Source organism: Armigeres subalbatus, chromosome 3 (genome assembly GCF_024139115.2).
Source record: "Armigeres subalbatus isolate Guangzhou_Male chromosome 3, GZ_Asu_2, whole genome shotgun sequence".
Classification (NCBI taxonomy): Eukaryota; Metazoa; Arthropoda; class Insecta; order Diptera; family Culicidae; genus Armigeres; species Armigeres subalbatus.
The window spans coordinates 7,691,966-7,709,660 of record NC_085141.1 but is presented as its reverse complement, the minus strand read 5'-3'; the positions used below and the strand labels follow the sequence as shown (position 1 = coordinate 7,709,660).

At 40.2% G+C, this 17,695-nt stretch overlaps 1 protein-coding gene across 7 annotated transcripts in view; it reads right to left on the bottom strand.

The window, feature by feature from the left end:
- The window catches only part of LOC134222321 (1-phosphatidylinositol 4,5-bisphosphate phosphodiesterase), a 257,905-nt gene that overhangs the window by 28,862 nt on the left and 211,348 nt on the right, over positions 1 to 17,695 (bottom strand). For 6 of the 7 annotated variants that reach the window (XM_062701464.1, XM_062701466.1, XM_062701467.1 and 3 more), the window contains 8 exons: positions 4,546 to 4,622; positions 4,320 to 4,479; positions 4,094 to 4,260; positions 3,730 to 4,034; positions 3,506 to 3,670; positions 2,039 to 3,444; positions 1,624 to 1,984; positions 1,471 to 1,560 (listed from right to left, as the gene is read on the bottom strand). In XM_062701464.1, coding sequence (XP_062557448.1) covers positions 1,471 to 1,560; positions 1,624 to 1,984; positions 2,039 to 3,444; positions 3,506 to 3,670; positions 3,730 to 4,034; positions 4,094 to 4,260; positions 4,320 to 4,479; positions 4,546 to 4,622 — 2,731 coding nt within the window. Of the gene's footprint in view, positions 1 to 1,016; positions 1,561 to 1,623; positions 1,985 to 2,038; positions 3,445 to 3,505; positions 3,671 to 3,729; positions 4,035 to 4,093; positions 4,261 to 4,319; positions 4,480 to 4,545; positions 4,623 to 17,695 lie in introns of all 7 variants that reach the window. The other variant, XR_009982411.1, reaches the window with a different exon arrangement.

Genomic DNA, 17,695 nt, shown 5'->3' with positions numbered 1-17,695 from the left:
TTTATGTGCTTCTAGGAATTTAAAAAAAAAACACATTTTTTATACCTGGAATTTTTCGAGAAATGGTCTGGAAAGTCAGGGAAAGTCAGGGAATTTCATTTTCAAATTTGAGTCGACACCCTGAAAAAGCAAACAACAGTTGCCATCTTCTAAAGCAAAGCAAGGTCTTAGGTTCTTAGTTCTGGATCAATGGAGTTCTTGAAGATTTACAAATAATACGAAAACAAGAAGCCTTCGTCATTTTCGAAGCCAGGTTTGCATGGGAGTGTCCTGCAATTTTGAATGGAAGCGATCAAATCAAAACACATCGACATCAAACATCATTTTCTGCTAATCAAATTGCGAGTGAGCGTTTGAGTATAAAGTAACTCAACATATACTGGAAAATTTGTTTACGACGCTTATGGACCGGAAGCGTCTAGAAGAGCTATGCTACCATCTTGAAATGACTATTTAAAAGGGGGTTGTAAACGCTCAACATTCTCACTGCACTGGTTACTAACGCAGTGATCGGTACTGGTTATTTTATCATACTAGGGACACGGCAGGTATTTCCGTCCATCGTCATAGGGGCTAAAAGCAACGTACATTTGCTAGAACTCCACTATAGCAGAACGTTTCTTCTGAGCTTACGATCTGGTACGCATGAGTTTTACAAAAAAGCGTCTCTTTTATTGGTTTTCGAGACTATGACGAACAGACGAAAATACCTGCCGTGTCCCTATTCATTCTCTTATACGATTCCAAGCTGGTAACACGTGGAAAATTAATCAGTGCTTTTTTTCGAGAATAGTCTAGTTGAAGTAGTTTTGCGTTGACGTGGAATAGAAAAGATTTCACTTACTGCCCAAGTGGAACACGATTTCATTTATCTACATAGATCTGTTTTTCTATTGATTTACGACAATAATGTTAATATAGTTGTTAGTTTTAAATGGCCCAAAAACTGATTAGTGTCAACAAAAAACTAACATAAGTTAATATGAACAAAAAAATCGATTTAAATAATAGCTTACTTGATTTTGAGCGAAAATAAGGCGGTCTGGGTCCAGGTCATTAAAACCTACAGCAATCGAACTTATAAAACGAAGTAAGGTACACGTGAACTTATTTATCAAATACAGATTCGTATCAACAAATTGAAACAGTAGGTATAATGGGAAAATAAATAACCGACTTTGAATGCGACTACTTATAAACAAAACTAACGACAGAAAAAAAATCGTTAAGCTTAAAAAAAATCTACTACACGATGATAACACAGATCAGCTTGGCAATTGGGCGAAACACAATTCGTGAGCCATCAGTGCCCGTCATCTCTTTGGCCGGGCAGCGATGCGCGTTGTTTCACCGCACATCAGGTTTTTTTTTTCGAAAGGTGGGACACAGAGTTCGGGGCTGAAGAAGCATGCGAAGCACGCGCTACACCACCGTCTCTAGCGTTACAATCTCCCGGTATGCGTTCTGTACCTTCTGAACGTCGTTGTCCAACTCTTCCAGTTGCTTGTCATGGGTCACTTTCAGCTTCTCCTTCTCGCGGTTTTGCTTGATGGTAGCCGTCTGCGAATATACAAAATATGTTTAGGAAATTGACCTTTTTTTCCGTCGGATGAGATGGAAGACCTTCTTCTCGTCCATAAACCGCTTGATATTGTTCTGCTTTTTCTCGCGCAACCGGCGGTCCTTCTCTCCCTTGGTCTTGAGTGTTTTATCGTTGGCCACCTCTTTGGAAGTTTCGACGGAAATCTTCGCCTGGAGACTGTTGAGGGTTTTGATTTCGCGCTCGTGCTTGCCTTCGAGTTGCTTCATCTGGGATGCCTGCGTCGTTTCCATAAGCTTCCGCAGAATCTCCCGCTGATCGTCCAGCTGCTGTTTCAGCAGATCCCACTCTTCCTTCTTGTGGCGTTCGATCATTTCGCTCCACTGGGCGTTCTGCTCTTGGATCACCTTTCGGATCGCTGGATCCGCCTTGATTTCCTCCTTGCTGTAAATGAAATAGAAATGAGAACGGCACAGAATTATGAGAAATGCTTCCTACCTCTTTCCCTTGATCAGTCTTTCGATGGCAGTATTCTGCTGTTTTTGTACACCCGTCCGTTCTTTGGCATGCTTCTTCTTAACGCTATCCAGTTCCTTCTGTTGTTTCTTGGCCGTTTTCTGGAAGCCTTTCTCCTGTCGAAGCGATTCCACGGTAATCGGATCGAATACGATTGGTGGTTCCAAGTACTCGTCCTTCTTCGCCACTTTGCTACTGTCAGCTGCGGCGCCCGAGCTTGATTCTTCGATGCCCATGGCTTTCATGTTATCCGATCGTTCTTTGGCAGCGCCCATGAATGCACGAGGATCGGAGAGCGCGTCCATGAAATCTTCGAAGCCATCGGGAACGTAGATTTTAAGTTCTATGTTACAGAATAACATAGGCAATGACATCGGAAAGTTGGCATCGGTACGGAGTGAGATGTGCCGGTAGCCGGCTTGTAGACCGTCCAACGGTAGGATTCGTTGTCCGAGTAGTTTACCATTTTCATCGTAAACGCCGAATCGTAATACGGCTAGATCCGGCAACACCACTTTTCGGAAAAGGAACGCTTCTTCGTTGTACACCGGATTGAGACCGTTTGCCGGGACCAGACGGGTTCGGAATTCTTTCCTGACGGTATCTGAGGGTAAGCCGTACATGTCGACTTCGACGTAGGTTCCAACTTTTTTGTCCGACAAGAATTGACCGGCAATGACTTGTACGGCGCAGGAGGCGGCAATCACACCATCGACTGGAGCGTCGGCAAATGGGTCGAAACTTCGATCGGCTCGTCGCATGAAATCCGGCTTTAGCAAATATCCGCAGTTATTGTTGTACTCGAATTTACCTTGGTTCAGCTGCATTGGTAGATCGGAGGTCTGGAAGTTAAGGGACACCATCTGGCAGCCGGCATTCCAGAATACTTGAGGCATGTAATTGGACGAATCAGCGCGGGTTCCTTTGGGATAGATACGTGACATCTGTCGTTTGTTGTAGTTTACAAAATCGATGGCCTGTTGCTTCAAGAGATTCATGCCGGTTGTCTCGGCAAACGAAGACATGTTATGGTGGATATTTTTATTATCGGCGTAGTCAAACGATTGAAACTTGATGGGCTGGGCGTAGTTAACCATCGACGAGAGCCATGGGTGGACATTGGTCGTTGAACCTGTATACTGGACTGCGGGAACCTCTTCGCCGCCATCTTGTGATGCTGCCACTGTCGCTACCGCTGCTACCTCTTCGGTTGGTTCCAGTTTGCGCACGGCGCTGGCGTCTTCCTTGACGTCGTCCTCCGCCACGAATTCGCCCTGTAGGAACAGCTCTAGTTCTCGTTTTTCCACTTCCGGTTTCAGTCGTTTATTCTTGATGAGGATCTTACGTTTTAGGGAAGAAGGAGGCGGAAGCGCTGCTCCTGGCTCAAGCTGCAAGCAAATGACTTTTGTTAAGAGGTGTTTGAAGTTTTTTGAAGCATCATATATTTACCGGATAGTCAGGCAGTGGCTCCTTCAGCAGTAGATCACCAAGGATTTCATCACAGTATTTTGCTAGTTTATACTGCTGCGATCGACAGCAGTGATTTTCGAATGAAAGAATCACAGGATAATCCGAGGTGACGAATGCCGTATCACGAAGCGCATATATCACGTCCTGAAATAAACCAGAACCAATTTAAATTTGACGCCTTCATTGGGTCATTGAACTCTCACCTTGAACAAAATATCTGAACACATGGCCATTCCGTGGGTGATGATCGGTTCCTCGTCCTCGCCCTTGCCATCCCAACAGTCCAGTTCGACGCATCGGCATCCGGCCAGCAGGGTTTGGCGGTACATTTCGACGGAACTTTTACCGCCGAACTGGCGGCCGGACAGGTACGTATTGTGAGATGAGTTGATGTAGTAGTGGGACAACGGTTGGTCCATGTCCATGTAGATGTCCAACCGATCGAGGAATACTGGCGCGTTTTCATCCGACATGAGGTACCGGATAAGACCGTCTTTGGTAAGGGTTTCTACAAATACGATTATGGAATTGATCTCATGTTCTTTTGAATAGTTGTTGTATACTCACTTGCTTCTCGTGCTGCTTCCTCCTGCTCGTATGTGTTGATGATTTCCAGCGCTCGCTTTTCGTCATACAGCGGATAGAGAATCTCATTGAGTCGAGGATCACGTTGCTTTTCGTTGAGGAAGTTGATGAACTGGTCCATATTGATGGTATTGCTCTTACCTTGTGTGCTGCAAAAATACAAAGATGATTGGTAATCGAGGACAATTTCTACTATTTGGAAGCATACATCGATCGGAACAGCTCTTCGATATCATTTCTAGGACAGATCTTGTGGTACAACTCGTAGAACTTTTCAAACGTGAAGTCTGGTCTTTCAATGGCATCGTTTTTGCCGCTGGGCAGCCCCAGATCTGACAATATTTGATAGACAAGCTTTTCCGTTTTACCTAGAAGCAATCAAGAAATTCATTAAATCCCTAACGTATTCTCAGTTACAATGAGATTCTATCTACCGGAGGCGAATGTTCTGGCAACGACTTTGACTGGAACCTTTCCTCGTGGATCCACCAGGAATCCTAATCGCATCCAACTGATAAACGACAATTCATTTTATATGGAAAAAAGACAAAAAAGTTAGTTAGATATAAAAGATTAATCATATTGATATGCAGCATGAAAAAACATTACTATTCTACGTTTATGATTATGAATGATAATTCATCTTATCGATAGACGAAACGCCCAACGTAAAACATTAGAAACATGCGGCACGAAACAAGCAGAACAAAACTAATGAGGTGCCAATAACGATTTAATCTATGTAATTAGTTTTAATTAGTGGGGAGCTGCGATAATCTAGAACACAAAAAATAAGCTAGGAAATGAATTTCAAATGAAGCTATTAGACGTTAACAATTTGTATGTTCACACCAGAATTACGAATATACCGATACCGGGTTTTAAGGCACAAACACCCTCTGTCGGTCATTGTGCTATGGCACGATAGTGCAACTATATGATCATACATACATATGTGTTCATTAAGAGCTGATGGAATAAGCTGAAAAATAATTTTAAAGTTTGTATCCATGTAACATATGAACTCTCGTTATGTTGGAATTAGAGCGTGGACATTTTTTTTTTGTTTTTCATGCTTCTCTATCGATTATTAGACTAGTGAACAACGTCTGGTTCCAAACCGTAATTAACTCATTATAACCTTGATTATGATTTACAATTTATGTAGTTATGCTTTTCGCAGATGATCCAGGTTGTTCTGGAGCTCAGATCATTTTGTCTGCCAAGTCATCTACATCCGGTACAAAACCTTTAGCAACCCGTTATGTAGGGCAGTTAAAATATCAAAAATGTTTAGAAATACCAGCTCCTATACGTCTATTAGCACATTTTGACCAAATGTTCTGGCAAAATTTCAGGCAATTTATCTCCACCAAATTGCCTGAAATCGTAAGGAAATTTGTGTTGCGTTGCGTTGTAACGGAGTATTTCGTAGATTGCATACTGATAGTTGTCATGTATGTTCTTTACCTTTCTTACCCCAATTGCTTATGGATTTCCATTTGGGATTCAATGGAAATTCAATTGGGGGTCCAAAATGATAAAACATGAAAGCTATCATTGCCGGCCACGCCCATCTTCTCCGTTACTAGGGAAGGGAAGGAAATGATGATATGACATCTACTTAACGAGAGGCCAGCGACTCACCGACGCCCTCATAGATGTCAAGGAATTGGATGGTGGGTAGGGTATGTGGTTTAGGAGTATCATTATAAGCAAATGATAGAAAATTTGTGGAAATACGTTGGGAGTGACTTTGCTAAGAAATTTATGTCACTCCATTATCCTTGCCGATGATTTTCCTCGGATGGGGCGAAGGTATTAGCCTTGCCCTGGCTAATAGCCTAGGTTTAAGCGCCTTTGCTCGCTCTCTGAAACGAAAAAAGAGCAAAAAGAAATTAAATTTCCCTTCCCCCCTGATATGATAATTATTTTGGTCAACAAATTACACATTACTGTCTTGAAAATTGATATACCAAAAAGGCACTGGTTTTCGCGTATGAAGTCATCTTATGCTTTTAATAATAAATGAGCACCAAATAGGTAAAAAGATTAGATAAATTGTGTGTAAACCTATGCCGAATTGCAACGAAACAGGCATTTTATCACGAAGATACAGTAATACTTTAGACTAAAAAATCTACCAAAATCTGTCCTGATTAAACTGGAAATCGTCCAGGATGCAGATCTTTTAAGTCAACCCATTGCACCACTCTGCGTGCGCTGGACCCACATTAAATGTCATAATTTGCATTTAAAAATTATCAAATAAGCAAGGATGAAATACTTCAAACTTCCATTCACCTCCGCTACACTCACCCATGCATCATCAGATACGTATTTCGTTTTCTACTTGAAAACTTCTTCAGTGTTTTGTTATCGTAGAAAACGAAATACGCATCCGATGACACACAAGTGAATACAGCGGAAGCAAATGGAAGCTTGAAGTATTTTAACCTTGTAACATTTACCCCTAACACGCTCAATATTAATTATTTCAATATCAAATAAGACATAATGGTTTGATCTCACCAATTTTCCAGAAGAAACCTTTTGGCTCCATGTAACCGTTGGGTAGAGGTGGCAGGATGCATAATCTTGTACGTGTCGTTCGTGATTCTGCTAAATAAGCTGGCACCAGGTTTGAATTCCTACAATAACGTCACCAATGACAATCCATTGGTTAGTTCAACAGTATTCCAGTTCCAGCAGCTTGCAGGCACTTGCGGGAGCAAAGTTAGGACACCGCTCGCCGTAATAATTCCTTTTTAGTCGATCGCAGCTACATCGAGAAAACCGCCTGGACGGTATCGGCAATATTCCAGCCAGGAAGAATGCAAAGGCACGTATTTTGTAGAACTATCAAAAGGAAAGCTTCGCGATAGTTAGGTGCTTGGTATCGCACCCTATTTGCCGGAGTGTCTGGATCAAATCACTATAACCACCCATGTCACAATAAAACACACAGCCTAATGTCCAAATATATTCGCGGTACATTTTCCTAGAAAAAAAATTAAACTTTTTTCTGAATGTTCAAAGGAAAAAAAACAACGAGCACTTAAAATTGACATCTTTATTCGGGCGCGGCATACTTCGATCCTCCTGAAATCGTAAGGAAATTTGTGTTGGGTAAAAATAAAATAGAGATTAAATCCTAATACGGCTTTAAATCGCGATGATTTCAATTTTTAACCTAAACTTCCATTTCTAAAGCCTGTCCACGTTAAATTTTGGACACCCATCGTCCAACATGATTTTTTAACATTTTTACCAACCACTGAGGCGATCTGTTTACTTGATAGCTCAATCTCTTTGCTTTACTGTTGCTTTCAGCATGTCTAAGCGCACGTCCAAATTGATGAAATGGCGACAAATCAATTGAACATTATCTAGCTGTCCGAAATTTAACATGAGCATGAGCATGAGCATGATGACCGTGCATTTCACAGTTGCTACTCCGTGATCGACCAGAACAATCGCAATTGCACAGGGAACCAATGGATGGAAGCATGGGATTTGCACTCCAACCTCAATGTGCACAGTTCGAGAGTATTTTGGAAGGTCGATAACGGCGCTAGCCACGTCCTCACGGTTATCGGGGATGGGAATGAATTAATGATGCAGTCACTCGTCCACTGCAAGCCGAGAACACCTCTGCACTCGCCACGAGCTCCTGCGTAATTTTATTGGAATCTGGGGTTTAGGTTTTATGGTTCGTCTTGGTTAACGGGTTGCCAATGTGATAGTTATGAAAGGGTGGTGTAGTAATCTAATTGGATGTCGAAACAAACTTTTTTTTTGCTAATTTCGAATTCTAACAGTTACCTGCTAAAACTAATCAAGTTGTAGTTATAGGAATAGAAGAAAGAAACGGTATGAAAGCCCATTTCCAGTTCTAGCGATTGCTAGAACATGAGAAATATATGAAAAGATACAAACAGAGTGTAAAATAATCGAAATTTTTTGGTGAAGTCCACCTTCCTTCACTTGTCAGCTCACTTCCAGACACATTCATAGTCGGCTCTGGACTGTCAATATTCAGTTGAATATTAGTCATTGAATATTTATGCACATTTTACAAATTGATAAATTATCTGAAATCTGAACACGTTTCAAATGAGTAAAGCAATTTATCACATAGAACTGAATCTTATATTCATCCGCGAGGCACATTCAACGGTAAACAACAGTATAAACAATGCTAATTATGTTTTTTCTCCATATAGTAAGCACACTCAGTGACAGTCGAATGAATGAGTTGGTGGAGCAGTCGTCTGACTATGTCATTCTATGTTTTGAATATTCATGCGATGTTTATCAAAATTCGGACTGAATTTGCTTCATGAAGATGAATATTTTAAGCTCTGGATACAAAGTAGGAGAATGGAACGGGCCTGGGATTGAACCCACGACCTGATGCGGATGAGGCAGAAGCGGTAGCCATATTACCACCAAGCCCGTTATATGATCTAACTGTCCGAAATTTAACGTGTACAAACTGAATCACTGAACAGTTTAGATTAGATTAGATTAGATTAGATTAGATTAGAATAGATTATTTTTTAGGTCTTTTGCTATTGTTCAGTCGTATTCATATTATTAATAAACACTATGATCAGTACCAATAATTGTCAATTAATAACGACAGCATAACGCCTAAAGATGCAGCTGAATATATTAAATTAGCCACTAAGGCCGATACAAATATATAAAAATTATTTTGTCTCCCCCCCCTCGGATTTTTTTTTGCCAAAAAATAATATTCTGAGGGGACATCAAAATAAAATTCGGATAATTTTGAAGATTTCCCGCATTAGTTATCGCAGTCAAGAATTATGGTTCTCTTGAATTTCTATCACTTCATCGGCAGTTTCGTACGATTTTCGGAAGGCAGACCATCGTAGTATAGAAGCTGTGCTGTCTAATTTGGATTGGGAGCATATTCTGGATTCAGACGACGTCAATCTTGCTGCACAAACTTTCTCGCACGTCTTATCCTGTTCAGATGCTTGGCAGTAAGCTTTTAGGGCATAGAAATGGAAAGAAGACTTTGAAATTAAAACAACAAAAATCAAATACAAATCGCCACCTTTCAAACGCGGACTTTTTGCCGCCATTTTGTTTTCGGATAGAGCATTATTGCACCAAAAGTAACTGGATTTCTTTGCTAATTGCGACTCATTAAATAAGATAAGCGGTATACAAATCGAAGGAATCGCTTTTCAAGGTGCGCATCGAACTATTTACAGTGGTACACACTTAAATTCAGAATTTCAGCTCGGTAATATTTTTTACTGATTTTATTCGGTAAAAGGAAATTTAAACCGAAAGCTCAGTTATTTGAAGTGAATTTACTGATGTTTGTTATGATTTTTACTGACTTCTCAGTAGTTCAAAATGAAATACTGAATTACGGTATTAAACATTACCGAGCAACACTGTTCTGGAAAAAGCTTCCTGTACTTGTCAAAAATATACCGATTACTCAGTAAAACTCAATGCATTCTACTGAGCACACTGTAAAATAAATACCGAACTCTCAGTTTCGCTCACGTGCCGTTCTTTGACGCCATATTTGTGAAGTGAAAAATCCTAGGTTCCTATTTCCGTTGGAGAGACCGTTGCGCAAGTCGTTTTTTAGCTACACAGAAAAAAAAATGAAAAATAAACAGCGCGTAAAACTTGACATGCGGAAATTTACGCTGTTCTTCGCTGAAATGTTCCTCTTCCTAACAAGATTGCTTACAACTTGTGTGCAATATTGACGATTCACGTCAAAAATTGTATACATTTAGGCTGTATCCCGTGTGGAATTACGCCAATAATGGTGTTCCATTTATGTGCATGATTTTTGGCGTAAGTTTCAGTGGATTTTTCTATCTGTGTAGTTATTAATGTACAAGTGGCCTGTTCAGTGCGCAGAAATAACTTAATGTTGTACCGGTGTATTCATACTTCAGGTTAGTTCAAACATTTTGTTAGATTATTGTTTGGTAGCTAATGTTTTTCAAATTTCAGGAAAACAAGAATGCTTTCGCGCCTTTATATCGCCAGGTTGGCCGATGTAATAGAAACATTTACTTAACGTCCTTATGCTTTATAAATAAGTATGTATTGGAAAAAATGATGAGAAATAAATGAACGTAAAAATTTTCACTTTTTTGTTTTTTTTTATCGAAGAAAACAACAGAAAAATAAATAACAATTTGTTCAGTATTTTTTATCACCGAGGTCCGTACTGGTTTTGCTGATCTCTCGGTATTATATTTACCGAGTGCTCAGTAATAACTGACATTTCGCCACCGGGAACTCAGAACCGAGTTCTCGGTAATTAGTTGAACTATTTCACTGAGCTGGCTACCGAGAGCTCAGCTGTTGAGAAATCGGTAATCTGACAACCGAGCCCGGTAAATAAAATTAAGTGTGTAGTTTAGTTAATCAGACTGTTTAAATATTAATATTTAGTTACAAAATAAGCTGTACGGATTTTGATCCTCTGATTCGAAATCCGTCCACGATGGACGGATTTCGAGTCAGGAGTATTTGATTTTATTCATTATTTTGTTATGATTTTCGTAGTTTTTAATAAGAAAATGTGCAACACTTCAAAAGTAGAAGCCTTCATGCTCCTATGTCAATGAAAAACGTTTTATTTACATTCGATTCCTATTTTCTAATGACTTTTTCATATACTAAGGTGCTTAAGTGTACGGATTTCGATGCCACACGGTATAGATCGGCATGTCCCGAAGAAGATTGTTCGCGATGGCTCGCGCGTTCCTTGGATGACAAATGAATTACGTTTGCTAAAAAGAATGAAGAAGGCCGCACTCAAAAGATTTACCAAATATCGTACACTCCCGCTGAAACAACACTATGTCAGGCTGAACTACGAATACAAACGCTTGAGTAAGACCTCTTATCACCGATACGAGCAGGGAATTCAATCTAGGCTCCGATCACATCCAAAATCCTTTTGGAATTACGTTAATAAGCAACGTAAGGAGAAAGGATTGCCTTCATCTATGGTATTGGGCGACGTATCGGCCCCGAGGCAACAATATATCTGTAGCCTATTCTCTGCTAAGTTTGTCAGCGTTTTCTCAAATGAAGAACTCCCTGCCGATCACATCTCACTTGCCGCAGAGAATGTTCCGATCACAAATCAGACGCTAAGCAGCGTGGATGTTTCAGACACGACGATTTCCAATGCCGCAACCAGGCTGAAATCCTCATTCCATCCAGGACCCGATGGGATTCCGTCCTCATTACTCAATAAACACATCGTTTCCCTGCTTTCTCCACTTCGATGCATTTTCCAGCTTTCTCTGTCAACCGGTTTGTTCCCGTCATGCTGGAAAAAGGTGCAAATGTTTCCAGTCTACAAAAAAGGCAGCAAGCGTGACGTCAATAACTACCGGGGCGTTACTTCATTGAGCGCTGTTTCAAAATTATTTGAGTTGGTTGTCATGGATCCAATGATATTCCATTGTAAGCAGTACCTGAGCGATGATGAACATGGGTTCATTGTCGGTCGATCCACCACGACAAATCTACTGTGCCTAACTTCGTATGTTACCGACAGCTTACTAGAACGAGCTCAAACGGATGTTATTTACACGGATCTATCTGCTGCTTTCAAAAAGGTGAACCATGAGATTGCAATCGCTAAGCTCGAGAGAATTGGAATCAACGGCAATCTTCTTAGCTGGTTCCGTTCCCATCTTACGGATCGGAAACTAACGGTTACTTTAGATGACTGTTATTCACCTATGTTTAGTGCCACCTCTGGCATTCCGCAGGGCAGTCATGTGGGACTATTGATCTTTCTGCTCTATTTCAACGATGTGAATTCTGTTATCGAAGGCCCACGGTTGTCCTATGCAGACGACCTCAAAATTTATCTGAAGATCCGCTCATATGCAGATTGCGTAGACCTGCAACGCCAACTCGACGCCGTCGCAAATTGGTGTTCATTGAATCGAATGGTGATCAACCCGGCAAAGTGCTCCGTTGTTACTTTTTCTCGAAAGAAAGAGCCGATCAAGTATAACTATGAATTGAGAGGAGCGACAATCGAGCGCGTGAATCACGTGAAGGATCTCGGGGTAATCCTGGATTCACAACTGACTTACAAGCAGAACATCGCATACGTCGTCGATAAGGCTTCAAGAGCTCTTGCAGTTGTGTTTCGAATTGCTAAAACTTTCTCTGACATATATTGCTTGAAATCGCTATATTGCTCTTTAGTGCGCCCCACTCTAGAGTATTGTTCAGCCGTTTGGAGCCCATACTACATCAATGGTGTGGAACGATTGGAATCCATTCAGCGTCGTTTTCTTCGGTTGCCCTGGAGTGACCCTTTCCAGTTACCAAGCTACGAGAGCCGCTGTCGCCTGATCAATCTTGACACTTTGCAAGTTAGAAGGAACGTCACCAGAGCATTAACCATTGCTGACGTCGTACAAGGCAGGGTTGAGTCAAAGGTTCTTCTTGAGATTATCCACCTGAACCGTCCGAGAGCTCTTCGTAACTATGTAATGTTGAGGCCAAGACACCATCGAACAAATTACGGTCAGGCGGTTAGGTTAGGCGGTTTGCAGCGGATATTCAATCAAGTTTCCCAAGTGATTGATTTCCATTTGTCCCGAGAGGTTCTCCGGCGTAAATTTTATTGTTTTTCTAATGACCAAGCTTATTAGCTATATTAATGTGTGTTGCCATGACTTGACTATCTGTATGTTTTTATTATGAATATTGTATTACAGTCGCCTCTCTACATCTCGATATTGCAGGAACCATCGAGATAGGGAGAGATCGAAGAATGGAAGAAAAATTAAAATGGGAACTAGATCCAAAAAAGCTCGTTGCTATGAAAAACGACAACAAAACAAATGTCATTTCTTGTTGTTGATATGACTGTTATTGTACAAAGATGGTCTAGTAGCCTACAAATTTGAACATATCGACATAAGGAGAGTGAATCCAGAACAAAAAACGATTAGAATCCATCGAGATAGAGAGACATCGAGGTAGGGAGGTTATCTATATGTAGAAAGCCAAAATGTATGTTGATTGAAGGGACCGGGGAAACCATCGACATAGGGAGAATTATCGAGATATAGAACATCGAGATGTAGAGAGTCGACTGTATATTGTATTTCATCCATAACATCATTGGGGCAGCAACAAGCCTGTTGATGTATAATAATAAATAAATAAATAAATAATAATAATAAAAAAAAGATTTTCAAAACGTTATCATTCAAATCCGAGGAGTTTTTTGAAAAAAGCAACAACAATGTCTTAAATTCGTACTTTTCGTTTCGATGAGACGGAATCAAGCGATTTTTGTGTCGAAGGAGAAACATTTTTTAGTAGTTTATGGTGAAAACATCTTTCTCTCACCACTCTTTTATCTTAAACCTAGAAGATAAATGGGAAGCGTGCCTACTTGATAAAACTGTTTTTTTTGTAATTCCTGATCACAATATATCTGGTTTACAGTTCGCGTTTGAGAAATAAAACGGTCTACTTTTCTATAACAATGAAATTGGTGCTCTAATGATCATTATGCAACTCAAATGGGTTGCATAAAATTCATTATGACACTCATTTGCGTGCTATAATGGAAAACCAACATTAGAACAGTAGTTAAAGCTTAGATCATTTAGAAATGGGACACTTGATTTTAGCGATAGCGGCGCTCCCAGTGTTCAGATATACAAGCTCTTGACAGCGTTTTGTTGTTTATAAACAGTACTGCTCGGTAAATTTTTTTCGCTGCCTAAAACTAACGTAGTTCCGAGATATTTATCATGCAGGAAGAGAGAAGAAAAATAATTGTGCACAACCACCTGCAAAACCCATTTGCGTCAGCCCGGAAGCTGGGAAAACTGCTAGGTTATCCCAAAAGTACCGTGGCGCGAGTGATAAAACGGTATAAGGAGACCCTAACGACTGCTCGCAAAGTGCAAACCAAGCGTTGGAGTGGAACTTTTGATCGTCAACTGCGGTTGAAGGTCATTCGAAAAGTCAAGGATAATCCCAACATCTCTGATTATGATTTGGCGAAAAAACTGAATGCTGATCGCTGTACAGTGCGGCGAATTCGTCTCCGGGAAGGCTACAAGTGTTACCATGCAAGTAGGCAACCAAACCGAACCCTCAAACAGCAAACAACGGCCAGATCCCGAGCTCGTAGGCTGTACGACCGACTGCTGACGAAACGCGAAGGGTGTCTCTTGCTCGACGATGAAACTTACGTGAAAGCCGATTTCCAACAAATCCCAGGGGTCAAATTCTACAAGGCACCTGCACGCGGTAAGGTTCCTGGTAAATACAAGTTCATTTTCGCAGATAAATTCGTGAAAAAATTTGTTCGAGAATTTCTTCGAATCCGTGATGAATGATTTGATTCACATTTTTTCATGAAATATAATAAGATTACCCGTGTTTCTTTCTTAGAAAGCGTTTTGATTAAAAAAATGGTTTAAAAGATACACGCATTTCAAAGTGTCCCATTTCTAAATGATCTAAGCTTTATATGTCCACATTTTGTATTCTCTGTGTGGCGTAATGAATGAAATAGTTTGAGTGACACGGCATCAAAATTCTCGGCAGGATTATCTACCAGCTTCTTCGTTAGTCGAGCATGCAATGTAGCAAGCCCATCTTTCGTCATTGCAAAAAAATCGATTTTTTCAGCACTCATAGGGTAACTGTTCCAGTTTTGACCATGTTCCTAATTTGGCCATTTTCTGTCATAAATCCGAAAATAAAGCAATTTTCGAGGGTTTTATTAGCTCAAACCGAAGATATATTCCTTATCATTTTCGCGTGTTGAAGCTGATTGATAGTTTTTGGAAAATATGCATTTTTCAGGGTTGGTAAAATTAAGAACTAAATTGGTCAAAACTGGTACATTTACCCTAGTATTTATCCAACTCGGTAAACCTGTACAACTCGTGCTGAAAAAATCATCTTTTTGCAACTATGTAGTTGCACCAATTACTATTAACATTTCATACTTTTTGCGCCTCAATCATTTTTCGCGAAAAATTTCTGGTTAGCAATTTATAAAAATTGTTGACCGCAACGGAATTTCAAACTAGAACATCAACAAAAATTTCGAAAAGGACAAATTGATATACAATTTGTGAAAAAGAATCCACGTGTCTTGGAGGAACTCGAACCCTCAAGCTCCTACTCTCTAGATAGGCGTGATAACCCCTACACAACAAGACTACTTAAGTTCACTCCTGACTAGACTGGCCCAGATTAGTATGGGGAGAAAAAAATGTTGTCGAATTCCACGGGGCACCCCCCAGAATTGTGTCTTTGGGTGAGAAAATCAATCTCTGAAAATTTCAGCTCAATCGCTTGTTGCATAAGCTGGCGCATTTGATTTGAAGTTTGTATGGGGATTTCAGCCAAAATGTATAGGAAAATACACCTCCGTCACTCATTCGATCTGGAAATTGGTTCTGATTACTCGATTGACCTCAGAATTGCAAAAACGGCAGTTGGTATGCTACAGAACAATTTCACAGAACATTGCACGATGATTAAATGAACTTTTATATAGTTTTCGGCTGATTTATTAGGAGCTGATTTGTGTATTTTTGGATTTTTTGATCAAATCGCATCAGCCAAAACCTATATAAAAGTTCATTTAATCATCATACAATGTTCTGTGAAATTGTTCTGTAGCATACCAACTGCCGTTTTTGCAATTCTAAGGTCAATCGAGCAATCAGAACCAATTTCCAGATCGAATGAGTGACGGAGGTGTATTTTCCTATACATTTTGGCTGAAATCCCCATACAAACTTCAAATTAAATGCGCCAGCTTATGCAACAAGCGATTGAGCTGAAATTTTCAGAGATTGATTTTCTCACCCAAAGACACAATCCTGGGGGGTGCCCCGTGGAATTACACAACTTTTTGTTTCCTGGGCCAGTCTACTCCTGACGTAATCCAAGATTAAAAGTGCTCGCGTTTTCGGGAGCACACCACTCGATACGGAAGAAACGCACTACTGTTATTTTTATTATTTCACGCATGCTGCGACGCAGCAAAGCTAAATAAATAAAAATGACAGTTGTGCGCCGCCTCTGAATCGAGTGGTGTGCTCCCGAAAACGCGAGCACTTTTTATCTTGGATTCCGTCAGGAGTGACCTTAAAGGTCACGTTTGCGGAAAAGCCATCAGAATCCGTGTAACAACCTCTACCGTGGTGCAATTTGAATTACTTTCGAATGCTTGATTTGTCCAATCTTAACATGTGCTGTACTGTTGTATATCCTCAGTCAAGCGAGCTCACCTTGTTTTATTATCGAGAGAATCACACTCTATGCCCCCATCAACGGGCTGGGTGGATTTGTAAAGAGTGTGAATCAATTACACTTTGCTGTGCCAAATGCTTGATTGGCTAAAGCATTTGATGAGTGGGATCGTTCTACGCATGCGGTCGCGTGTACTCAAACGACTAATAGCGGTGGAAGACCGACACATGATTACAATTAATCGCATATTATTCGGCAACTCGGCCGTACGAAAATATTTTTTTTTGTTAAATATCTGCAAAATGCCTTGGGAAGTGCTCACTGTGACCACACCACCACATTGACTGCTATTAGGATTAAGTTGCTTGTTACACATAAGCTACTTTTGTTGGCGTTGGTAAAGGCATGGAAAGGATGAAAGGAGTGAGAAAACGAACGAATTAAGTAGGTAGTGAGCGAAAAATAATTATCACTCATAAGGATTTCTCTTCTTCCCCTTGAAACGATTTCTCGGTGAAAATCTGCGGTGAGCTTTCTCTGCTCGTGAGAATGAGTGAGAATTACGATTCCTGGCCTGATGTCTGATACAAAGCTACGAAGTAAGACGCATGACTTGACATGCTTTCAAAGAGATGGTATACCAGAATCTCTCACTCATCTAATTTGGACAAGTAATCGGTACTAGCAGCATAGATAAAAAATATTACCATTTTTATGAACAGGTTGAGGAAAAATTATCTCTGAGATTGGTGGAAAGTTTTGATTATTCTTGTTCAACATAGGTTTGTATCTTGGCGCATGTGCACAGCACATCTTTCGAAATGGACAAATTGATTTGAAATTTGCGAAAAAGAATGCACGTGTCTTGAAGGGGCTCGGGGCTGAACCTCCTACTCTTTAGATACGCGTGATAACCCCTACACTGGTATTACTTAAAGGTCACGTTTGCTGAAAAGCCATCTGAATCCGAGTACCATCCTCCATCGCGGTTGATTTTTTTTTGCAAATTGAATATATTTCTGATACAGAAAATCATGTTTAGCAAAAAATAATAAAAACCATTTTACCAATATTAGAAAATTACGCAAATTTAATTGGCTGTTAATTCATAACAATGACTAAATCTACATGTCCAAATGCCTATGATAGCTCTTCATTTTTAAAACATTTGTCTAAATTATGTACTAAAAATTAAAATCCAATTCAATATTTACTAATTTTCAAAATAATCCCTCCGCCAAAATCTGTTTTCTGGAGTTGATCAACCAAGCATGGCAGGATCAAATCTTTCCGGAC